At 40.7% G+C, this 25,685-nt stretch overlaps 1 protein-coding gene across 4 annotated transcripts in view; it reads left to right on the top strand.

Moving 5' to 3' along the window:
* Positions 1 to 24,402, top strand: part of AMPD3 (adenosine monophosphate deaminase 3) — a 31,763-nt gene extending 7,361 nt beyond the window's left edge. For all 4 annotated transcript variants that reach the window (XM_082193304.1, XM_082193305.1, XM_082193306.1 and 1 more), the window contains exons 4-15: positions 2,040 to 2,205; positions 3,390 to 3,609; positions 4,545 to 4,674; positions 11,558 to 11,752; positions 12,025 to 12,156; positions 13,301 to 13,464; positions 15,950 to 16,076; positions 18,737 to 18,900; positions 20,415 to 20,535; positions 21,580 to 21,753; positions 22,591 to 22,701; positions 23,680 to 24,402. In XM_082193304.1, the coding sequence (XP_082049430.1) occupies positions 2,040 to 2,205; positions 3,390 to 3,609; positions 4,545 to 4,674; positions 11,558 to 11,752; positions 12,025 to 12,156; positions 13,301 to 13,464; positions 15,950 to 16,076; positions 18,737 to 18,900; positions 20,415 to 20,535; positions 21,580 to 21,753; positions 22,591 to 22,701; positions 23,680 to 23,856 (1,881 nt within the window). In that variant the 3' untranslated portion in view covers positions 23,857 to 24,402. The remainder of the gene's footprint in view (positions 1 to 2,039; positions 2,206 to 3,389; positions 3,610 to 4,544; positions 4,675 to 11,557; positions 11,753 to 12,024; positions 12,157 to 13,300; positions 13,465 to 15,949; positions 16,077 to 18,736; positions 18,901 to 20,414; positions 20,536 to 21,579; positions 21,754 to 22,590; positions 22,702 to 23,679) is intronic.
* The last annotated feature ends 1,283 nt before the right edge of the window (positions 24,403 to 25,685 follow it).

Below are 25,685 nucleotides of genomic sequence, written 5' to 3'. Positions count from 1 at the left end.
TAATGTGAAATTAAATTGTTCTTTTATAAAGCTTATATTTGCCTAGTTACTCTAGAGATTGTATTCCAGGGCTAGAGAACCTCTAGCCTGCCAACCCCCTAGTCTTTGGCACCTGTAAAGCCATTTTGACCCAGCCATGCTCACCTGACCTACACCTGTCATCCGTTGTGGGGCAGGTAAACCTGGCTCAGCTGAAAGGGGTTTGAAGGCACAACTGATGGGCAGTACCTGCAGAGGGCGTTGCAGGCACTGCCAACCAGCTGATCATTGGGTCTTTCATAGCGATGTGAAGGCCCAGAAACCAACATTTTCCTTCAATTCTCTCCCCTCCCCATTCTTTTTCTGCACCTTCACATCTCTGGTCTTGCAGAGCACTTTGCAGTGGGCTTTGCAAAGCACTCAGACTGGTTTCAGAATGTGCAGGCAAAAAAAGATCACTTGACAGCACTGTGATCTCAGGTGACTGACAAATAGTCACCCAACTCACCTGTCAGATTTGGCCCACAGGTGGTAGGGAAGATAACAGTCTTGCCTGTTAGTCAAATTCAGTTCCCCACCCTTCTCTGTGCAGTAGACATGTAACACTTGTCTTGTCAATTAACAAAAACACGATACAGTATTACCATCTTGCTTTGGAATACAGATATAAGTTATTACCTGTGTACAAGATAAAAAATGACCTGCACAGGGATCAAAGGAGGCCTTTATTCTCTCATCCTCTTTTCCTCCTGGCCTTCAGTTAGGGGCACAAAGAGCTGAGCAGATTATAACATGTCCAAATAATTACCTGGAATAGGAGGCCCATGCATACCTCCCACGGTGACTTCCATATTCCATTTGTGCAGGTAGGCGGTTTCTTCTTGGTGTATATGTAGCCGGTGCACGTGTGAAGCAGCACTTGGCTCTCCAACTTCAGATAATGATCAAACATGTTGACATGAACATGTATTGCTACCTGGCAGAGAGCTGAGGTAAAGGGGTTCTCTTATCCCAAGTGAGATCTCTTCCAGCAAGTGTTGTACATCCTGTCTGATCACATTGCTATCATTTCCAAAACTACTATATACAGGTAACTCACATCTTACGCGAGGGTTTCAGGGGGCCACAAATAAATGCAAAAACACATAAAGCAAGGAACCCCTGGAAGTGCCTACCCAACCCGTTGCAAGGTGGAGGAGGGCTGCTCACCTGGCTTTGGGAAGGCAGCGTGAAGGCTCTGGGATGCTGCCAGAGCCCGCTTGCTCTGCCTTCCTGAAGTCAAGTAAGCCTGTGCTTGTAGCTATGTGTGAGTGGGTTTTGTCCACTCTCCATTTATTTATTCCCATCAACCCCCTCCGTTCATAGCTGCAAATATGTAGGTAAAAGAAGCGTAAGATGCGAGTTACGTATATATCCAGGGTGCTGGTAACCTGGGTTACTGTACATACTTTCTTAAAAGCTTCAAGATTCAGCTAAAGTTCACCATTACATTACTGATCTATGGATCTATGTAGGGAAGTATTAAGACACAGGTGGAACTGTGCATGAAGTATTTACATGTTATCATAAGAAGCCTTTTGCTTCATCTGGAGGTAAATGCATGAAGAATTTTGATTGACAATATAGGGTAGATTTGACTGTTTCTATAATGGTTTAGTTCACTGGTCTGCCTAGATGAAATCCTAATGACATTTGTAGGCTATATTGAAATCTCTAGGTCTTAATGCCTGTCACTGAGATGGTAAATATTGAACAATTTTACTTCACGGTACAAGTGGAGACTGCCACAATTGAATGCTCATCCAAATACAGATTTTCTTCAACATAGTTAATAAGATTTCAGAGAACAGTCTCCTCCATGTTGTACTAGTTTTCTGTGGGTAGAGAATTCTTGTGTATAGAGGAACACCCACTTACAATCTACAGTGGTACGACCAACACATTGATTTATTGCTTCAGTGAGAAGTAGGCCTAGCTGTCAAGCAAATGTGTTTCGGATGTTTATAGTAGCATTAAAAACCCCCAACTCTAGTGGTTAATTGTATAATTTCTCCCTTCAGGTTACTGTTGATGATTATGAGCAGGCTGCCAAGAATTTGGCAAAAGCTCTCCTTATTAGAGAAAAGTATTGTCGCCTTGCTTACCATCGCTTTCCAAGGACAACAGCCCAATATTTATGCAGTATGAGAAATGAACAGTGGAAAGATGAAGATGAAGTACTTCCAGGTAAATTAGCTGCAGTTTTTTTAAAGGTTTTGGTGCATGAAAACCTAAGAGATGATTAACTTTTACTGTTCTTAATATGCCCACTTGATCAATATTCTGGTAATAGTATTACTTCCAGCCTTGCACAAGGTTTTACTCTAATAAATGTGTTGCCATTTTGTTCTTCAAGAGTAAATAATCACATAAAGATATAGGGATAGTGCAGTTCTGTGCAATATATTCACTGCTGCTCAGAAAAATGCTAGTCAAGTCCATACACTATGCTTGGTGGCAAATTAGCAGTGCACTTTCAATATTTAATTGGAGGTTCAGCAACCATCACTCCGATAGGAAGCATTGTTAGTTGAACTAATCACCCACAGCATTATACAAGTAAGTCAGTTCCTCTTGCAGCTTTGCTAGATGGGGTTTTCCCCAACCCTTGTTTTTGAGGAATGGTGAAAGTGGGGATTAGCTTGTAACCCAGTTCAGATATGAACAGGGATTTGCACACCCAGCTTTCACGTTTAGCACGCTCTATCCTTGAACATATTGGCTTCAGCCCTATGCAACTGTGCAAATTTTGGCCACAAAAATTCTTCCCTCTCAGCAGCGCAAACATTAAACCACAGGTGAACACATTGTGCCCCCCCAGATGTTTTTGAATTTCAACTCTCATCAGCCCCAGCCAGTATGGCCAATGGTTACTGTAGGTGTAGTCTGGCAATATTTGGAGGGGTCACTAGCTGTATGCCCTATACTTAAGACTGCAGAGATTTTACAGAGTGTATTTTGATTTGCATCCTAATTCAAAATGTTTATGTTGGTGTATCAGCCCCATGTATAATATCACATTTTTTCATACTTTGCTTGGATAGCTTTCATATAACACATTCTGAACTTCTGGATTTTGGGCCATGGATGCAGTTTGGTCCATGGTAAAGAACATTACCATAAATATCAAATATCACTGAAATAAATGGTTAAGCATGAGTTGGGTTTCACTCCATGTTTTGGGGCTGATACGTACCATAGTACCATGTTGCATGGAGTTAAGATGACATTCATGTGACAGTAGATATCCTATATAGCACTTCATGATTTTCATGTCTATTACTGCTCTTTTTTTGTTGGAATATTGTGAATAGAAACAATACTGTATTTTGAATGATGACAGAAATTTATTGATTTGGACATTTTTATAGATTTTCATCCACCCCCAAAAGACCTGCAGGACCTTTACAATCTTGATGATTCTCCAGGGAATCTGGATTATGTTGTAAAGATGAAGGCAGGCATTTTCTTCGTTTATGAGAGCAAAGAAATGATGGAAGCTGATGAGCCGTGGAACTTGCCTTATCCTGATCTTCAGACTTACACCCTTGACCTCAGTCATGTGCTGGCTCTCATTGCAGATGGCCCAACGTATGGCTTTGTTTAACTTTGAGAATTCCCTAATGCTAGCCTATTGTATGCTTCAACAGTTGTGCTGCTGCTATGAACGTCAAACCTATTATGTTAAATGATGTTCTGGGACGTACAGTGTCAACCAGGGGTGGGGATCCTCAGACCCAGGGGTAATCTGTGATCTTCCAGAACTCTCTGTCTGGTGCTTGGACCTGTCTCCAGGCCACACCCACTTCCCAGCTATAGTCCTTCTCCTGAGGTCATGCCTTTCTCTAGCCTGACTTTGCATCCTCCTTGAGTGTTTTTTGTTGTTTGAAATGTGCCCTTGATCTCTGATACAGTGGTGCCTCGCAAGACAAAATTAATTCGTTCTGCGAGTTTTTTCGTCTTGCGAATTTTTCGTCTTGCGAAGCACGGTTTCCCATAGGAATGCATTGAAACGGTTTCCCATAGGAAAAAGGAAACAAACTTGCAAGACGTTTTCGTCTTGCGAAGCAAGCCCATAGGGAAATTCGTCTTGCGAAGCAACTCAAAAAACGAAAAACTCTTTCGTCTTGCGAGTTTTTCGTCTTGCAAGGCATTCGTCTTGCGAGGTACCACTGTATTGACTTTTGGTTGTCTGTGTGAAGGACAAAGAAAGAGGGTCTCACTTTAGTAAATGTGTTTAGGTTTGCAGCCGTGAGGTAGTTTTAATAGTCTGAATCTCTCAAATGTGGGATTGGAACAGGGTTGATCAGTGGCAGTGCTTGGCCTACGGCTCCAGTATTTTGCAACACCTTTAAGAAGAAGAAAAAGTTACATTTCTAATTCTTAAGTGGATATCTGATTCCTGCATTGCAGGGGGTTGAAATAGATGACTCTTTGGGTCCCTTCCAATTCTATGATTATTTAAGTAAAAGCATTCTCATTTTCTGTCAGACCATACTTAAGGTACGGTGTTTCCTTTTCCGCAGAAAAACATACTGCCATAAGCGGCTTAACTTTCTAGGATCTAAGTTTGGTTTACATGAGATGTTAAATGAAATGTCTGAACTTAAAGAACTCAAGAGTAATCCTCATCGGGATTTTTACAATGTGAGAAAGGTAAGTACGAAAAAGATTGGTCTGTGATTTATTCTAATCAGTGCCACTTTTTAGAAACATTTGATGTTAAGTTGAATTAAATATTATGGAAAACATTATTTCATCTTGCGGCAGTATGATTCATAATAGTATGATATGCGTAAGGAACAGCAATAAAATGTTGCAAGAAATAGCCAAAGCGGAGAGTGTTGAGCTGCTTGGTTAAAGGATGAGATACAAAAATAATCAAAATCTGAATTGCTAACTTTGAGAAAAGAAAAAATGTATAAATGAAATAGGGGATGGGAGAACCAGTTTGGAATGATCGTGCTAGTAAAAGAAAATCCTATGCCTATTGGATTGTCTGCCTTTAAAAATAGTTCAGAGAAACCACCTTCAATGTCAAAGGACATGGTGTGCTATTACATGGATTTTGACAGTCAACAGCCTAAGAATGTCTGGCAAAAAGATTGCATGTTCTTAGTAGGGGCATAATGACCTTCCTTAGGCGCGGATGGCATAAACATTACCCTCATAGAATTAACTCTGCTTTCTTCTGGCTTGCTGTGAACTAAGAATCTCAACAGCCAGAAGTGTTGCTTAATTATTGCCATATAACATGTCTTGACTGTGAATGGGTGGCAGCTTTGCCGAGAATTGAAAGCAGCACAGTAGAGATGAAGTAGTATATGTTTGGTTTCACAGGGCTTTTTTGTTTTAGCCTTTATTAATGCAAAGATTTAACACTTCAACACTTTCTGTAGATAATGCAACCACAGTCCTCTCCAGACTTTATAGAGTCCAGGCTAGAACTGTGAGTTCCTAAAAACAGCAGCTGAATTCTGCTATTAGTAAGTCATAAATTAAGACTTTAATTTTTATTGTTTTATTGTATTAATGCACTGGACTCGTAAGTTTGTGAATGTATAGCATGAGTAAGGGTTTGTGTGGGCCTTCAAAATATGTGCTAGTTTAAAGGGATTTATTCTCACTAAGAATAAAATGTTTCCTGCTATCTAGCTGGCACAGATCCCTCAACCAAAAAAATTCTTCATTTGCATGCCCTTTTCTGATCTACAGTACTAATCATTCAGGGCATAACTCCACATGGTTGATGAAGTTGGTTAGAAAAATTATTTTAGAGAAGAAAGAAACACTGAAAAGTAAAGGAAAACTTGGTCTTCCAGGCTCTTAAGAGCTGTTCTTTTCATGGCGGTGTGCATAAATTAATACTTTTATTCGATGGCACTGTGGTGAAACTATGAAGAATGTTGAATAGTGCATTTGCATTAGTTGATAAAGCCCTGTGTTAATGTACAGAAAAATATATTTATGTACAGCATATTGTGATATAATGACCTTTTTTTTTACAGTGCAGAGTCAGTATATTGTTATATTGCTTCTGTTCTCTGGTTTCAAAATAGGTTGTGCAAGAAAAGAAGTCATTCCTGGAAAGTGTGATAAAGGCAGTAAAGAGAACAGGTTGAAACTTTTCCAAGTGAACTGCCAATGTCCCCAGATTCATTGGAAGTACTTATTCAATGATTTATTTACAGTAAAGTCTTTTGCAAAAACAACACACACTATGACAACCCCCTCCAAAAAATAAAAGAGAAGACCCTTAGAGGAAATCAGTGCCATGCTCTTCTAATTGTTCATTGAGTGCAAGCATTTTGGCTTGCCATCTGGAATGATTGCCCCTGTTCTCCTCCTCAGGTCTTGAGGGAACCCTAGAGGAATAACCGGGGGGGGGGACAAAATAGGGGGAAAACATCCAGCTTACAACTACGTTCCACCTTTACAACATGTGTGCTACTGACTCTCAAACTTCGGGATTGTCGGAATAATATGCAACAAAAATTTAATCAATTTGCATCATGCAACTCAAATTGGGTCCACTAGAGCCAGACTTTTAAAACAATGTGGACACTTCTGGGGCCCCTTCGGGATTAGGGGCGTGAAAGCTCAAGATTCATTAGTTTCATAGTAAATCCACCCTGGCAACACTCCTCATTGCTGGGACAGAGGGGTGTCACAGTACAGAGCAACTGGAGGGGCACAAGTTCCCAACTCTTGTTTTAAAAAAAATTGAAGCTGAAGCCATTTTAAGCTTTCAAGATCCAAAGTTTTGTAAACTGCTTCTGCTATTAGGCTAATATCTTATGATGCCCCAAGGTGGAAAAACCAGTAGTGTTTATAGTGAGAGACTATGAAAGGAAAGTGCTGGAGAGACATAGATCATAATTCTGAACAGGGTGACCAAGACCCTTCTGTCAATGTAATTATCACTGATCTAAATATGGAATATTTATCTATCTTGGTGACAGGTTTAATAGAGACGTGTTCATAAGAGTATCAAATGACACCTGTGTCATTGAAATGTTGGAAGGTGTCAAAATCTTTCAGTGTGCTTGAAAGCTTAGCTTGGGTTGGAGAGATGTAAAGTACTCGTTTATAAGATTGTCCTGTAGGTAGATTGCTGGAAACCACAGGGAAGGAGATTGCTGTTGCACTCAGTTCCTGCTTGTGTGCTTCCCACAGGCATCTAGCCAGCCACTGTGAGAACAGGATGCTGGCCTAGATGAGGGAGGGGAGGAAAAGGTGGATGGAGAAGATTATGAGGAAAAGAATAAGAAGGCAGCAAAAATATATTAGTGTGATGCACCTCTGTTTCAGTTGCTTGCAGCATACCCTCCAACATGTTGAATCCCAAAACCGGGATGTGCCACAGAGCCTAAAAGACGAGCATTTTTCAGGGCTGTGCTCTCGTGGTGCCCAAAAACGTGCATTTGGGGGCACCTCACTTTTTTCAAGGTGAGATCTCGCCTGCGAAATCACATGAACAAATATATATGTACCTCTGTAGTAACTTTGCTAGGATGTGCAGGAAGGAATATGTATAAATATCTTGGGATCTTGAATTAGACAATAGTCTGAAAAATATAGAAAGGCAGGATAAATTTTATTTAGTAAAAATTGTTTTAATAAATAAATACATTTCTGTTAAGAGGAAATGTTATCTGAGGACAGGTTCAGATAACTATAATGGACTTAAGATGACTGTGGCAGGCAAAAAATAATTGGCCACACAGCCTTCCAGATCTTGTAAGGGTATAGTTCAGGTATATATTGTTTTTCTGCCTAAAAATTATACCCTTAGCTCAGACTTCATCCTCCTCTAATAACATTAAATGTGCCAAAGTAAACTTAATTTTGCATGTTTAATGGCTGGACAATTTTGAATGAACAGTGATTTTGTGATTAAATATCCTTGTGTTAGTAGATGTTTTAAGCATCTGTTTTAATACAGCTGTTGATGAAACTCTCTAGGTTTTAGTGGAAGTTGTTACAAAGCACATTTAATGGAAAATTAAAGACTAAATCCAGTTATGAATTATGTACAATGATCATAAGAACCAAAGGTTAATGGCATGTAGCCTGACTGCTTTTTTTGGAAACTGATTTGCAAAGCTGATTTTAAATTATGATGGTGAATAATAAGTGTGCGCTAATGAACTGTCTGTTTATAGAATGCTAATCAGTTTCATGGCATTTACTACCTTCTGAAAACTCCAGGAGCTTCAAAAACTGGTTTTAAGCTCAAGAGAACATTGTGACCTTTAGATAACATGCTGCTCTGTGTGTCTTAACATTTTATTAGGTACACTTGTGGAGATGGTGATGCAGTAATGAGATCCCATTGGAAAAGTAGTGTTCTAAGAAAATAGTAATAGCTAGGCATTTTCTTTTACTCAGAAGTAAGTTTGTGTTTTGTGGGATTCCATGGAAAATCAGGAAATTTGTCAATAACATGGAACTTCTGTTTGTGAACTTCATTCACACATGCAGTAAGTTTGGAATCAGCTCACAATTGTGGGACAGAAGTAGCTTACCATTGCTTCTGTTAGGACAAATTAATTTCCAGTGATCTTTCCTTCCTCATTGTATAATCCAGGTATGGAGACCCTTTTGGCCCTGAAGATGTTGCTGAATTACAGCTCCCTTCAGCCATAGCAAATGTGGCCGATGGCCAGGGATAGTGTGAGTTGCAGTTCAGCAACATCTTCAGGGCCAAAGGATCTCTGAATTGAGGCCAGAACTGCAAAATGAGCTGTTGAATGTGAGGCATTTCCCCCCTCCTCAGTATAAACATCTTTCAGGTGTTATGAAGATTCTATTCCTTTTCATGGAACAAGTTTGGCTTGGTCGGGGGGGGGGGGAATTATTAAATACAGTGGTACCTCTGGTTACAAACTTAATTCATTCTGGAGGTCCGTTCTTAACCTGATGTACCACTTTAGCTAATGGGGCCTCCCGCTGCCGCCGTGCGATTTCTGTTCTCATCCTGAGGTAAAGTTCTTAACCTGAGGTACTACTTCCAGGTTAGCGGAGTCTGTAACCCGAAGTGTTTGTGACCCGAGGTGTTTGTAACCCGAGGTACCACTGTATGCAGTCATTTCCATTTGACATCCTGATAAAGACTGAATGTACTTTCTGTAATTTGCATACTCAAGCTATTTCTGCTGTTCTCACTTTCTTCTATGGAGCTGATTATGATTATCAACAATGTATAAGACATCAAGTATGAGACTGCTCCTCCATGAAAGCCCTCATTGAGTTGGGTGTTCTTAAAAAAACCCATGACCCTTGTGCTTGCTATAAATAAATATTATATCATTTACAGAGCCAAATACACTGTGGCTGAAACTTCCAACAAAATCATCACAATATTGTTATTAGATTTACTACCCATTCTTCACCAAAAGGTCCCAGGGTGGGTTACAGCAATATAAATACAGTATTAAAAACAGTTGCACACAAATTACAATAACAGCTAGAGTGAAGGTGCCAGACGTGCTTCTGTGGGGAGGTGGGGAGGGGCTTCTACAGAAAATGCCACTTCCTAGGTCAGTCCCCTGCCCAATGTCTGAGGGCAATGCAACTACCAAGAGAGCCCCTTCTGCTGGGTGTTTGCTTTTGTTTTGTTATCATGGCAGGATGTGGGCCAGGTATCTCACTCATGCTTAGTTGTCATTCTGTTTTGTACTTAGTGTAGCGTGCTGTACCTTGATTTGTAATCAGACATTCTCTACTAAAAGTATTAATATCATTTGTGATGTATGTAGATAGTCCTCCAGGCTAAGAAGTTGTCAGGATAGAGTGCCTCACAGATGATTTCAACTGTTTGTTGTATTGCTACCTATTGTTTGTCTCATTGAGTCTGCAGAGTGGAAAACATATCTTTTAAATAGAACTTGCTTTAGCGTAAGAGCATGGGCAAGAGAAAGGTGTTGACAGTACTTTCCTGTCACTTCAGGGAGTCTGAATAAATTCCACCTTAGAGCTGAAATTAATACTGGCTTCTTGAATTTCACCTTCCCAGCAAAAGGGGTTTATCTAGACTCCACTTTAGTGGTGAAGGGAGCACTCATTACACACCTGGTGATAATGTGCAACATTTTGCCTAAGGTCTGTGGCAAACACTGCCAAGAGCTGGAACTGACATTGAAAAACATTGAAAACATTTCCCCCCTCACACCTGCAGAAGTAGTTTAGAGCAACCCCTTTGCCCTGGAAGTGAAATTGACATTGGAGGCAATAAAACTGAGAGGCTGCAGAGATGAGGAGAAATCGTATCAATTTCATCTTTCCTTTTCCCCATCTTTGAAGTCCTTGTAATACAATTCTCAGAGCCTTAGCAGATGCTACACACCCAGTTTTTTCCTTCTGTCCTTTCTGCTGCTACTGAGAGATTGTTTTTTTCTCATGGAAACAGGAGCATTCCTTCAGTCCCTAGGGAAACAAGACAAATGAAGATGTTAAAATGTGAAATACTGTACCTTACTGAATAAAAAAAATAAAATGCAATGAATTGTGTAACATAATAATTAAATTCACTAATACTACTACTACTAATAATAATTTGATTGTTTATACCCTGCCCATCTGGCTGTGTTTCCCCAGCCACTCCTTAGTATGTTTTTATTATTATTTAAAGTATTGCAACGCAATGATGTAGCTTCAGGATCATAACAGTGGATGACTTCACCACTATTCTATTAGCATTATTGTGACAGACATCTTCACTAGAGGTCAGGGATATGCTGAGAAACGGGAAGTAAAATCAGGTCAAAATAAGACATATTTGACAGGAAAGGGGGTGGGAACAGAATAACACATTTGGAAAGAAAATATAAACGTATAAATGCAAAGTCACACAAGGAGGGTCTGTGCAGAATGCATACATAATGACTTAGATCCAAGGGACTGCACAAGGAGTGGTGGAATTCACTGATTTCTGGTGACTTCTCCCTCCTACTGTAGCCTCCTACTTAACATGCATTATGTTTCAGAATAGCCTCTCAATTTTCAGGAGTAGATTTTCATGAGGCACCCCAGGCTGCAGGAGCAAGGAGGAGATGGAAAAGCCCATTCTGTGAATGGGTCTCTACTCACAAAATGAACATTCACTAACTGTAATGCAGGTGAATATGTGTTGTGTCTCACAAGCATGTTGCATTCCAAATGAACATCTTACAACTAGTAGGACTCTTATCCTTAATAGCTTTGACTGCACATGTATTCAGAATAGGCTTCCTCCTTTTCTTTTAAGAAGTAACATCTGACAAGAGCCTGATGGCTACATTTGACAAGACAATGGGAATTTTGTGATCCGTAGATTACATTGTTGGTGAAAGGGGAGTTCAACCATGTAAGAATATTCTTTCTCACTCCCAAAAGCTGAAACCTGATGACTCTTGTTGTTGCTGAAGTTAGTGCTTCATAGCACACTGAGAGAAAGGTGCTCAATATCTTTCAAATCACCTGCTGTGCCAGATGGCTAATAGTAAAATACGCATTCTTGATGTCAGCTGAGCCTGAATAATCTTGTTTGTGATTTCAGGTTGACACCCATATCCATGCTGCTGCCTGTATGAACCAGAAACATTTGCTGAGGTTCATTAAACACACATACCAAACAGAGCCAAACAGGATAGTGGGAGAGAAAAAAGGCAAGAAGTTAACTTTAAAGCAGGTGTTTGAAAATCTCAACATGGATCCCTATGACCTCACTGTAGACTCACTAGATGTCCATGCAGTAAGTACATTTTGACCAGTAGATGAAATTGAATATGGAGATCAGGATTTTGTACTTGAGCCATGTATGGAGGGAGAAGATTACTCTTTTGGTTTTTGTAATATATTTTTTCTGTCACTTAAAGAATGCTTTAGTTAAGAATATATATTGACATTTTGATATTTTACAAGTAGATGTAAATAAATATATTGCAATAATATGACTTAACAATATGTGAGTTGTTAAAAACTGATACTGAGTTTATTGAATAAGCATTTCCCTTCTTATTTCAGGATCGCCAGACATTTCACCGATTTGATAAATTCAACTCCAAATATAATCCAGTTGGTGCAAGTGAGCTGAGGGACTTGTACTTGAAAACAGAGAACTATATTGGTGGTGAATATTTTGCTCGTATGGTGAAGGTAGGCAGCTTTTGAATCCTTTCAGTCACTGTGTCTCTTAGTGTCTTGTAAAAACACTTGTAATGTGAAATATACTAATTGCAGCGTATGCTCCTGAGCCAAGGAGGTGCTGAATCCTGAAAGCAACTGAACTTCACATAGAATACAAGATGTCTTGTGTGACAGACACATACATCTGTATAAGCTAGACGTGCTCTAAAGTTGCAAGGTTTTCTGCTCACCCTTTTTCACAGGAACTGTGGTATAGAGATGTGTGAGTGAGGTTAGGAATGTATTAAAGGACTTTTCAAAGCTGGTAACTTTACTATTTTTTTCTGCAGTGCATCACAAAAAGGTGTTTAAGAGGTGTACAAGTCCCATTCTTTGTGTGGTTTGGGGACTGTAGTTTGAGCAAGTTAGAAAAAAATGTCACTGGACATGAATAAATTTGTAAACACACATCAGGGTTCTCTGGATCCTGCACTAATACCGTATTTTTCACTCTATTGGACGCAGTTTTTCCCCTCCAAAAATTGAGGGGAAATATGTGTGCGTCCTATGGAGCGAATGCAGGCTTGTGCCATAGCCGCGCGCAACCCCTCCGGCAGGGAGAGGCTGCACGGGGCTATGGCTTCTTTAGCCCCACGCAGCCTCTCCCGGGAGGGAGAGGCTGCACGGGGCTAAAGGGGAAGCCAAAAGAGCGAGCGGGATCCATCTCGCTCGCTGCCTTGCCTTCTTCCATAGCTGCGCGCAGCCCCTCCAGCAAGGAGAGGCTGCACGGGGCTATGGATTCTTTAGCCCCACGCAGCCTCTCCCAGGAGGTAGAGGCTGCACGGGGCTAAAGGGGAAGCTTGTTCCATAGCTGCGCGCAACCCCTCTGGCAGGGAGAGGTTGTGTGCAGCCTGTACGCTGCTCTTTGGGGCTGGGGGGGGGAATATTTTTTTTCTTTATTTCCCCCCCTAAAAACTGGGTGCGCCCTATGGTCCGGTGCGCCCTATGGTGCGAAAAATACGGTATATTGAGCGGGGGGACTGCATAAAACATGGCTAACACGCTAGATCATTGATATCAATGGACATATTTCCAAATTAAGATCTGTGTATAAAGCTTTTGTGATTATGTGTTGCTCCTGGCAGAAATGTAATAATGGCTTGGTTTTGAATAGGAAGTTGCCCGTGAACTGGAAGAAAGTAAATACCAGTACACAGAACCTCGGCTGTCCATTTATGGACGTTCTCCAGATGAATGGCCAAATTTAGCTAAGTGGTTCATCAGGCACAAAGTTTACTCACCACACATGCGTTGGATGATTCAGGTCCCTAGAATCTAGTAAGTATCTTTGTGTCATTGTTTTTTAGCCTTATGGGTGCACTTTTTCTCTCTATCTGAATAGTGTTTTTTTTCTCCCAAGCATTACTTCATCATGTACTTTTTCAAAAATAATGAGGAAGTCTGATCTAATCTTCTCTCTTCTCCTGTTGTAATGCAAACAGCCTTGCCTCATGGCAGCTACCACAGTATCCTGTGTGAAGCAAAGAGGACAAAACTGGACAACTCAATTTCACTTTTTTCTCTCAGTCGAAATACATGTTACCTTAAATCAAGTGGGGAACCTGCAGCCCTAGGCCTTATTTATGAGGAGATGTGAAAAGGGAGTGGAACTGAGAATGGATGGAGTAATAGAAAGTCAAGGGATGAGGGACTCACTGCACAGGGCCAGCCCTACCATTGCACAGTGAGGAAACTGCCTTGGGTAGTTAATTTTGAGTGTTATTACTGTATTTTTACTCCTATGGAAGAAGTGGTGGTGGTCTTTTCTGTCTCAGGCACCAAAACAACTTGACCCCCTTGATTTGGGGTTTCATTTGCTATTCTGCCTTGGGTACCAAAATATATTGGGATAGCCCTAGGCCTGCACTCAATCAGTTCAGGCCCCTGATGAGCAATTTGTCCCTTTCCCTGTCAGCCACTTGGGTGGCGCTGGAAGGGGTGGAGAGAGAGAGGAATGGGATATTTAAGAGAGGGAAAAGAGGGAGGCTCTGAATCAGCCCACCAGCAGTTCCTGCGTAATCTATTGGCATGCAGTCTTTTACAGGACAGGAAAAAGTGGTTCCTCACCTTGTGCTTTGTTACATGCCTGCCCATGCCCCATTCTTTTTCTCATTAATGTTTAGGTAAAGGAAGATACATGATGTGACATTGTATTTCTGTACAAGTGTTAGCTAGTTGAACAGAGCGGGGGGGGGGGCGAGGTAAATAAATGTTGTCTTTGGTCACATCTTTTGTACACAGCTTTGAGGGTCGGGGTTTTTTTTGGGGGGGGTTACAATCAAGCAGTGTATCTCTTTTATGAAACCAACATCACATGTAAATATCACTGTTGTGTAAGCTGCAGAGACATGTTTAAAAGCCAAACAACACATCACCTTAAATATGGGGCTGCTGCTACACCCCCCAAACTTCTTTTGGTACATCTAGTTGAAGTAGATGCAGCATAGCTGGGTGGTGGCTGGGCTGAGCTTGTACTCTAGGTACTCTGAACCTGTGTGCAATGGCCAGCACCACCCTGTTAATGATGCTGGCACTGTCTCTGATGTACATATATCAGGGCAGGACTGGCGCCATTAACAGGGTAGAACTGGCCTGTATATACATGCTGAAGGATTTGGGAGCTTCTGCTTGGCTCCACAGCCTACCCTGCCAGGCTAGTACATGTCTGGAGGCCACAATGGCGCCCCTCAACCTTTGCTGGGTCTGCTTTTAAGGCTGAACTGAAAACATGTTTAAAATGATGTAAAATATCAACTGCAAACCTCTGTAATTTTTGTGATTGTTTAATCAAAACGCACTTCAAACTAGCAATGGGAATTGGTCTACATATCAGACTAAATGCAAGCTGAAAATATAGATAAATAATTTTCATACTTTTAGTGTGATAGGGAACTAAGGCTGGCATACTTTCAACTATAAATTTTGCATCTGTAAGTACGGTATCTAAGACATGGTTATTTGCTAGAGATTATGATGCATGGTCAACGTGCATTGACTGGGGAGCTAAATAATGAGTCCACTAGGCACTTCAAGTCCCCATAAATCACATTACTCATTAGGAAGCAGGTTGCTATCATTAGTTTTTCTACTCAGCATAATGCAAACAAGTATGCATGCTGCATTAGTCACTCGAATTAAAGCTCTCATTAGGAGAGATTTCAGGACTGAATTTTGAGACAAATATATTTTGTTTCGGGGCAGGTTTGTAGAGGAAACTAATTCTCATCAGGTAATTACTAGCTAATTTTATTGATTGATATTTGAGTTTAAATCTTCCTTGCTTATAATGAAGAATTAAAAATACGACAGGTCAGTTAAAGCATAAGCTGTGTGTGTATACACACACACATATATATATACATGCACACATACTGTATGTAAACATTAAGCAGAATGCAAGTTTAGTGGTTAATGTGCTTAACATCTGGCCATTGTGCACTTTCCCTGGGCCTTGTGGAGAATGTGCACATAATCTATCCATGAAGAGGGAATTGTGTACATAATATACATAATCCCCAACAGGCCTTGGGAAATATTGGCTGGATTTTGTACATTCTCCAGCCATTCAGCATAGTCCCCACATGCTTTGGGGAATAGGCATATCTTAACTGCATTCTGTACATTTACCAGGCATTATACACATCCCTTGGTCAGTATACTTGGTCTCTAAGAATCATGCCTTTTTTTCTAAGCAAATAAATTTTAAATAAAAAAATAAATAAATTTTAAATAAATATATATTTAAGATTCTTGTTTCTTTCAGTGATATTTTTAGGTCAAAAAAGATTCTGCCTAGCTTTGGCAAAATGCTAGAGAACATCTTCTTACCTCTGTTTGAGGCAACTATCAACCCATTGGAACATAAAGAGCTGCACCTCTTCCTTAAATATGTAAGTCTGTGGGTGACCCTTCTTCAGGGCTGCATGTATCAAGTTGTTTTATGATCACACTGCATGCCTTCATTTTGTATTGGGTGTAGAATTAATTGTTCCAAAACCCATAACTTTTTGTTTTGTTCTCCTCTCTCCCTCCTTCTAAAAGCAAGTTTCTCATCCTTAGAACTGCAATGTTTTGGAAATACTTGGTGGGATGAAAACTCAAAGAGCCACAGAGACAGGGGTCTGAGCAAGGCTCCTGGTGAACAGGGCACCCATGTTCTGCATACTGCTTTGCCTGCCCTGGGGATAGCAAAAACAAAATAAATTATGCAAAATAAGCACAAGTTGCATAATTTATACAGGTTGCCAAATTCAGTTTCTTTCTTGGTGCAGAATTTCAGCTACTTCGGCACAAAGTTCTGGTTTTCCTTTTGTGTATGTCAGTAAGGACACCTGCCCCTTCTCTGCCTTGCTCCAAAATTTCTCACCACTAAGTGCCAAGGCCCTCTCCAAGAGCCACAGGCTCATATCAGTAAGATTTGAGTGTGTTACTGTTTTTAGCCATTTCCCCACAACTATGTGCCAGTCAGATGGTGGAATTCAGTTTAGTCCCCCATCCGCTGATTAGGTACCTGCAGTTGTCAAAGCTGCCACCGCCTGCTGATTGAAACTGTGTGCGCATTTCCTAATACAGTGGTACCTTGCTTGGCAACCGTTTTGGATTACAACCATTTTGGATTACAACCATGTCAAACCTGGAAGTGTGTGTCCCTTTTTTTGGATTACAACCCCCCCTTTTTTTGGGATGCCCCATTGGCTAAAGCACACCTTGGGTTACAACCTGTTTTGGTTTACAACCAGACCTCCAGAATGGATTATGGAAGTAAACCAAGGTATCACTGTACAGTAACAGCAACCTGTTATGCTGTTCTGGCGCAGCTTCCTCTGCTGGCGAAAACTTAAAAATGTTTCAAGTTTTATGATTCTACCATCTTTGGTGTGAACACTGAGTAGCTTTTGACAAATGAGTGGCACAGAGCTGTTGTGGGCCCTGTGGCTGTGAAAGAGGTGTTTGCTTCTAGAACATGCAGCTCTGCCTTGATTGGCTGGCCTGAATGTTCAGGGCTATTCCTAGAGTGGCATGGAAAGTGCTGCTCTTATCCATGCAAAAGTTACATCAGATGCTGGAGACCTTACGGAAGGAGATTACAACTGTGGCTTTTCCCTACTTCACTGCTGCCCCAGATTCCAAGAGGGCTAATACTGGTGTGGGGAGGAGATGCTACTGCATGGGTTTCTGTGTTCCATGTTAGGTACTGCTGACATTACATGCATGGTACAGGAATGCAACAGGCCTCTTCCATGAAAGTGATGTGAGAAGAAGCCGCCCAGGATACCACCAGAAAAACAGTCCTTGTGGCAGGTGAACTTAGGCAGTTTGTGAGGTCTGGTTGAGGTGGAGTTGCGGCAGGTGTCGACACCTCTATATTATTATTCATATGTTTGTTTGTTTGTTGCATTTTTATCGCACCTTTACCCCCATGGAGCTCAAGCCAGTTTACATAGTTCTCTCGCTCCTCACTAATCCCCACAACTACCTTGTGAGGGAGATAGATTCAGGTAGGTAGCCATGTTGGTCTGACGCAGTTGAGCTACTGGACATTTTTCTTATGAGGGAGGTTAGGCTGAGAGGTAGTGACTGGCCCAAGGTCACCCAGTAAACTTCATAGCCAAGTGAGGAATCGAACCCTGGTCTCCCAAGTACTAGTCCAGCACTCTAACCACTGCATGGCCACTGGCTCCACATGTAAAACTCCACTCTTCCTTCAACCTGCTGCTCTCCAGATGCTTCAAACTGCAATTCCCATCATCCCTGACCCATCCTGGCTGGGGCTGATGAGAGTCCATCATCTGGAGAGCCTTGTGTTCCACACCTCTACTGGAGAGTCTGCAATGCTTTGGTGGTGTAATGGGTTTAAGGAAGACTGCAATAGGACTTTCTCATCACATCCCCAAAGTGTTTTCTTGCTCAGCAGCCGTCAGTCCTGTGACGTGGGAGTTTGGGAAACATTCAGCATAATGACACCCTGGGCATGAAGAATATTCTATTAAAATAAATAGTACCCAGGGGCAGTGGGGACTCTTTATAGCATTTTTATTGACAGCAACATTTCTTTTGTAAACATGCACATTCTGCTCTGTAGAAATATTAACGACACTGCTTAAGCTAGTCCAATCCCAGCTTTATATGGCTGGAAGCTGAACTGTTTCTGAGTAAACCATTACAATTTGGGCTTTGGGTTCAGCTGTGATTCAGACTATTCTGGTTTACAGTTTAAAACAATAAAGGTTTGGCATTCAGATTTGTATTCCCCACCCTATCACAAAACAGTATAATGGTTATGTTTCTTGGTTGTAGTTTAACTATTGAGGGCACACACTTCAGTAGGTAGTGTTTGATTGTGTGGGATCTCTTCTGCCTTTGCTTTGTGGAAGGAAAAGGAAAAACTGTGGAATTTCTGGCCTAAGATACAAGCATCAACACCTGAGTGCCCACTCCCTGTAGTAGTGACTTGCCATGCAGACAACTAGCCAAGCCCTGACTTTATATATATATATATGTTCATGCTGAAGTTGATTCACACACACATCTGTTTTTGTTGGATTCCTAGGTGACAGGGTTTGATAGTGTGGATGATGAATCCAAGCATAGTGACCACATGTTCTCTGACAAGAGCCCCAACCCTGATAACTGGACTAGTGAAAAAAATCCTCCATATAGCTATTACTTGTACTACATGTACATAAACATCATGGTTCTGAACAACCTTAGAAAGTAAGTAGTAGTGTTTTATATCTTCTTATCTCTGCATCTTTAGTAGAAAGATATAACATGGAATTTGAAGCATAGCTTAAATCAGACTAACATTGTCAACTTAAATGTAAGTGTTTTTATGATCTCCTTTCTAGAGCTGCCCCCCCCCGCAAGCACCCATTCCTGATTCTACTTCTAAGGCTTTTTAAAGACCGCCAATTCAGTCCAAAAGGAGGAAATGATTGAGTAAAACAGCACTGTGCAGGCTTATCCATCAGGTTAGGATTGTACACGTGTAGCCCTGGGTGGCAGCTTCTGTAACAGGGCTGATCATCTGTGGGCCAGAAGAAAAGGTTGAATCCAGCTCTTCTGTCCCTGCTCCTGCCATCTAGGCAGAAAATCAGTACTATTGAAGAAACTAACCAGGACTGCACATTCTCAGCTCTGGCCCTAGTGTCAGACTTTGCAGTCTGAGGAAGTATGAAAAGAGCATATTTTTGTATGTGTAGCGTCTCTTGTTGGCTAGGGATGAAAAGTGTTTTTTTAATCTCATAGACCAGGAGCAGCTAACTTGAGGCATGTAGGCTGGCCCACCCAATAGGTTTTTTGCAGCCCCCAAGACCTGTCCATACTTGTACTCCTTTTCTTTTAGTAAAAAAATAGTAAAAGAGAGTGCTTGTTTTTTAAAAGTATTGACTTCTGCTTTGTGCCCCCACTGCAATACTGTGATTTCAAAAGGCTTTTCCTGCCCCACTGTGTGCCTAATACACCTCCCCCCCAAACCCACATTACTAACCAATCTTGTGGGTCCATCAGCCTGGAAAAGGTTAACCCCCTCTGTTGTAGATCCATCAACTGCCTAACGTACAAACACACACGCACACACACTTTTTCAAACTTATGGTTTCTGGATCAAACACACTTTGTAAGGTTTTGTTGCACTTCAGGCAGCATCTGGAGAGCATCTGAACCAGCTTTCAGTAGATTATAGAAGTAATCAGTACTTCTTCATTAGATGTGTGCCAAAAAACATCACTGACGCCTATAGAGTAGTGTCCAGAGCATCATTAGTGATCCTCTTTGTCTTGTCAGGATTAGTTTTGTATATTGGCACAGTGAGATATGTGTAGCATGTTCCCTGTTTTTGCATGTGCTTTCATCCACCCTTTAAAAAATTATAATGCAAAGCAACCTGTATTTCCAAGAAAAGAAATGCTCCACCATTTCAATAACATTTTATATTTTAAATTAATTTAGTCTTGAACATTTTTTGCTTGAGAACATTATCTTAAAAACACACACACAAAAAAAACCTATAGGAGTGAAATTGACTACACTGGAACTTGCTTCACAGGATTGTTTATAATCTTAGGCCTCACTTCATTCATTGTCTCAGGTGCAGTTTGCTTGCTAATGTAAGAGATGTTGTGAACTTGCATAATACAAGTTATTTTATAATTACTTGGGAATTAGTTACAAAGTGTGAGTGCATGATGACAATTTTTAAAACTTTGGTTTATTTTAAATTTCTGTAGGGAAAGAGGCATGAGTACCTTCCTGTTTCGGCCTCATTGTGGAGAAGCTGGATCGATCACTCACCTGGTGTCAGCATTTCTTACTGCAGACAACATTTCCCATGGATTACTGCTGAAGAAGGTACAGCCCTTTGCAATTCATCTAGTATAAAATATAACCATATAGGGTTAGAGCGTTAGAATGTCAGCAAATATGAAATATGTCATCTATAAATTTTTAAAAGAATTGTCCACTGGGTGGCAGACTCGAGACAATACAATTCTAATATCCACAGTTTAGAAACCTTCATCAGAGCTTTCCAAACTGTGACATGATAGTGTGTCGCTTGAACACACCCTGCACTCCTCCAGGCGCTGGAAAGGGGTTAGTTTAACCTCTTGTTTTTCTAGCAAAACTGATTTACTGTGTCGCGAAATGAGGCATATCTCTAAAAAGTGTGTCACCAACATGAAAAGTTTGGAAACCTCTGCCTTAGATGTTGTTAGAAAAACAAAACTGTGTGCCCTTCTATGAGAGCCATTGTTGTTCTACTGTTGGGGGCTATCTAGATGCCTTTTCCCAAAGGAAGAGCTGCTGTGAGGTTATCCCCAGCATTCATGCAGCAGTTCTGTTTCTCATTCTCCATTTTTGGTCCTCTTTCTGAATCCACCTATGCTTTATTATGCCTGTTCTCACTGCCTTCTTGGAGCTCAGGTCATTTCTCAAAATACAGACTCTGTAACAAGGAAAATGTAGTTTTGTTACATATACAAAATCACACTTTGGTCACTGAACGTGGGGCTGTCATTTGGTCAAAGATTTGAGGTTTTGCATTGCAGAATCCTGGCTTTTAAGGGGCTAGGTTGTTCTAAATTCACAGTTCAATTGTTACAAACAGAATGCATTTATATTTAACACTTCAGTTCATGGTAAATCATTGGTTTAATAACCCAAGCATTTTTTTTTGAATTGCTAATAAACTTTATTTAAACAGATAATTGTAAAGTACACAAAATAATAGTACAAAAACAGCTGTCACAATACTAGGAAGAAAAGGAAGGGTTAAAATGTTCCCAAGTTTAACGATTGAAGTCAAGCGTTTTCCATTTCCTCTGACTGAATATCTCCTTTCCTGTTATCTTTCTGTACCAATGAATAATGGCTCTCTCTGTTATTTTTGTCCAGAGTCCAGTTCTCCAGTATCTTTTTTATCTTGCACAAATCCCCATTGCCATGTCCCCTCTTAGCAACAACAGCCTATTCCTGGAGTATTCAAAAAACCCACTCCGAGAATTTCTACACAAGGGACTCCATGTTTCTCTGTCTACAGATGACCCAATGCAGTTCCACTATACAAAAGTAAGTAATTTTGGAAGTTCACTGCATTTCAAAATGAATTACCGTAATTTAAATCCCCCCCATCAACCCAAGAAGTAGCCCAGTCAAATGTATGTTTATGTGGAAGAAAGTCCTTCTGCATTCCATGAGCATAGGGTTACAGCCATGATATAATAGTTAATTCCTACTCACGGTAGAATCATGACCATTAATGAACCCAAGCTAGTCATGTTCACTAACTTCAGTGGGTCTACTCTTGAATTGGACTGGCATTTAATATCATTCATAGTCCAACAGTCGGTTCCAGAACAATCCTATGTTAGCTGTGTGTGTGTGTGTGTGTGTGTGAGAGAGAGAGAGAGAGAGAGAGAGAGAGAGAGAGAGAGAAATACTGTCATTTCCTAAGGACTGTTGGATTGCTGAAGCCAGGAGGACAGTTTTTCTTACTTTCCCCTCCTCTCAGTAGGAGGGAATTAACTATGTCAGTCCCAGGACTTTGCATAGTTGAGGGTTCTTTTTGATGGGATGCCAAGGGAACAAGGGAGCTTAGAATCCTGCAGGTCCTCAGCCACTCATTTATAATAACTCCTCACCTGGCTCTTGGCTGGCTTTCTGTTTGCTTCCTTACTTTGTGCTTAAATCCTAAATCTTGAATATATAAGCATATATATTGTCTGTCTCCAGGCATACCTTCCTAAGAACTACAACTCAGTTGGCAATGATGTCTGCAGTTCTCAGCAATTAGCTCACCACTTGAGATGGTCCAATAACCATTAGACAGTTGTCTTAACAGAACTTATTTACAAGTATACGAGTGTGTTTACATAGCTAGTAAATAATTATATTTTATGTTTGAAGGAAGCACTGATGGAGGAATATGCCATCGCAGCTCAAGTGTGGAAACTGAGCACTTGTGACTTGTGTGAATTAGCAAGGAACAGTGTACTACAAAGTGGTTTGTCACATAAGGTAAATTCCGTGTGCTGCAGGAAGTTCTGTTTTGTATGTGCTGCTGTTTGTGTTACACGTCAAGCTAGAATCTGAGTGCAGCTGGAAGCCTGATTGGAATGGGGACTGCAGTCACGCTGTATTAAACATGTGGATGCATATTTATCATCTGATAGGATAGTCTGAAAGTTGAAAGGGAAGCCAGTGACTGAATATCCTGATTGTTTGGGTTTTTTGACAGAGGGAAAAATTGAGTGATTAACTGCCCAGGGCTAGAGAGTGAATGGAGGCCAAGTTATATCACAAAATGGTTACTACATGGTGGCCTTATGAAATGGCTCCCATGGAATTGTCTTAAATCCATTTTGTGTAGGAATGCATTACAAGGACCAGAGAAATTATTCTCTTACCTCCATAAATCCCCCCTGTGCAGTGATATGGAATCATCCCAGATCCATGTGTTTAGGCACTATGCAACATGTACAAGGAAGCTGCTACTGGAAGCTATTCAAAGCAGCCTCCAGATGTCAGCCATTTTGGGTCAACAATCCCTCAGAATATGACATTACAACTGAAGACTGTATTACTGCCATCTACCTTCTTCTCCTTGCCCTCAACTGCTGTTTCTTTTTTGGCAGTTTTTTCCTCTGCCAGAATAAATGCTGCTGCTGAGATGACTCCCTCCATGGTGTGGGTGGTTAACATGTTGCCCTCCCAGATGTTGCTGGACTTAAACTTCATCAGGTCAGCCAGCATGGCCAACACTTAGGTGTGATTAGAGTTGTAATCTAACATCACCTGGGAGCAACCACTGGTCCCTGGTCCCCCTCCCTCCCCTCCTCCCTCCCCCTCCTTCTTGCTTTTGCTGGGTAGGAGAGGCATCTCTTGTCCAACCCAAGCCCTAATGGGTTTTTTAAAAAGAAAAAAAAAAAGCATTACCTTTAAAATTCAGAGCAACTTTAAGTTGATAATCATCTTTAAACATTGTTTCATCCTTAGGAAAAACAGAAATGCATAGGGACAAACTATTCCAGCGAAGGGCCTGAAGGAAATGACATTCGAAAGACTAATGTTGCACAGATTCGGATGGCTTACAGATATGAGAACCTCTGCAACGAGCTGAGTTTCCTAGCTGATGCAATGAAGACAGAAGAGATTACTGCACTGTCAAAATAGCCAGAGTATCGTGCAAAGGACAGAAGCCTGTGAACATAAGAGGACTTGAGCAACTGCAGGAGAGAGAGCTGCCTGGTGATCAGGAGTCTTACGCTGCGTCAGACTTGGCTGCCAAGTCCAGTTTCTGTAAGCATAGTTAGGGCTGCTGTACATATTCAGATGCAGGGTCTGAATCTTCTTTATGCTGCAATTAACGTTTTAAAGTGCACTCCAAATCTAGGGATAATATTTATAGTGTTTGCATCTGGGATACGTGAGTGTCTGCTTTGAAACAAGCAACATGCTGCAGCTTCTGGTAGCACACATGCACCTCTTTTGCCATGCTTAGCTAGCAGTAGGCAAGGATCTATGGCACTTTAATCTCTAGTGTGTGTACACTCTTTGATCTGTATTGCAATGAATGTAGGGAAGAAAAAGAATATGACCAAAGAGCTGCATGTTTTTCCTAGTTGCACATGCTAGGAAAACCTATTCACCACTTTTGTCTACATTTTATCTGTCTATACTCCCCAAAAAAACCACAATAAATCGTAGGTGTGGCCATTGCTCTTGTAGTTTCATTAAATCTTTTAAATTGTCCTTTGGTGACTAGCAACATCATTCATAAATGTTTATGCTGATTTACCATTATGTTTTCTTATGGTGCACTGGCATAGGGTCTGAAACTTATAGAGCAGTCCTATGTATGTCTACTCAGAAGTCTACTCAGAAGTCCTCTGTCCCTTGACTATCCAGCACTGTTCAAATCTGTCAGTCCCTGGAACGTAATCCCCACATAAATTCTAGGCTTACTGTATTAAGAAATTTAAAGAGTATGTGCAGAAAAGTCAGCATTTAAAACTTGCCTTAAGGCTGCTACACATGGTCACATAGTGTGTACCTGCTGTGCTAACTAGGAAATTATATAAGATTTCTTAGTTTTGATTAAAGGTTTATGGTTGTTTTACATTCTAGTGAAACAGAATGGCTGCTATGGTACTAAAACAGTGTCACAGCACCTTGTTGCACTGGGGAAGCTATTTAAGTACCCCTGTCATAAGGCTTGGGTGGAAATGTATGTGATTACTTTAAACAAAGAACTACTAAATATTTTAAAGTATTAGGTTTCGTTCTCCAATGTAAAACATTATCTTGAGCATCTTCTCACAAATCCATGGAGTAGGTTAAGTATAGGGAGAGCTTGTTTTCCCCCTCTCACCTGTTATCTTTAGACTGACATGCCTACTCTGTGCACTAGGTAACTTAAGCAGAAATCCTAAACATGAGTCCTACTGAGCTTAAGCATTTATTCTTGAGTAAGCAGGCCTAAGAATTTGTGGAAAGTTCACACTTTTGAATTATTTTTATGGTTATGGAATGTCCTACCCTTGAACAAGCATTTTGAACAACCAAGGACAAGCATTTTCTTGACAGATCTTCATTATAGCTAGTATACAGTATTAAGCAATGTTTATGAATTGTTTCCCAGCTGGAACCTCTGTATTCTAGAAGGCTAAGATAAACAGGGTCTCAGAACCCTTCCATTGCTAGATTTAATTTTCCAGAAGAGTCAAAATGAAGATTATATTCACTTGTAATCAATAAAAATGGTGGTGAAAGAATGTGACAAATACTACCCTAATTTAACTTTATCCCTGAGGACCTACAGTGGCAATCTATCACATCCATAGCCACTTTTGCTGACTTTTTATTTACTACAACACCTATATTCCAGTGTAAACCTCTGCATTCAGGGACCTGATGCCTATGAAGACAACTAATTTATGAAAATAAACACAACAGTTTTCTCTATAAGAAACGGTTCTCTTCTGAGGTCTGGTGGCAGGATT

The sequence above is a fragment of the Podarcis vaucheri genome (genome assembly GCF_965113315.1).
Source record: "Podarcis vaucheri genome assembly, chromosome: 1".
In the NCBI taxonomy this organism is placed as follows: Eukaryota; Metazoa; Chordata; class Lepidosauria; order Squamata; family Lacertidae; genus Podarcis; species Podarcis vaucheri.
Note: the sequence above shows the minus strand (reverse complement) of the source record. Positions and strands in the feature narration are given on the sequence as shown.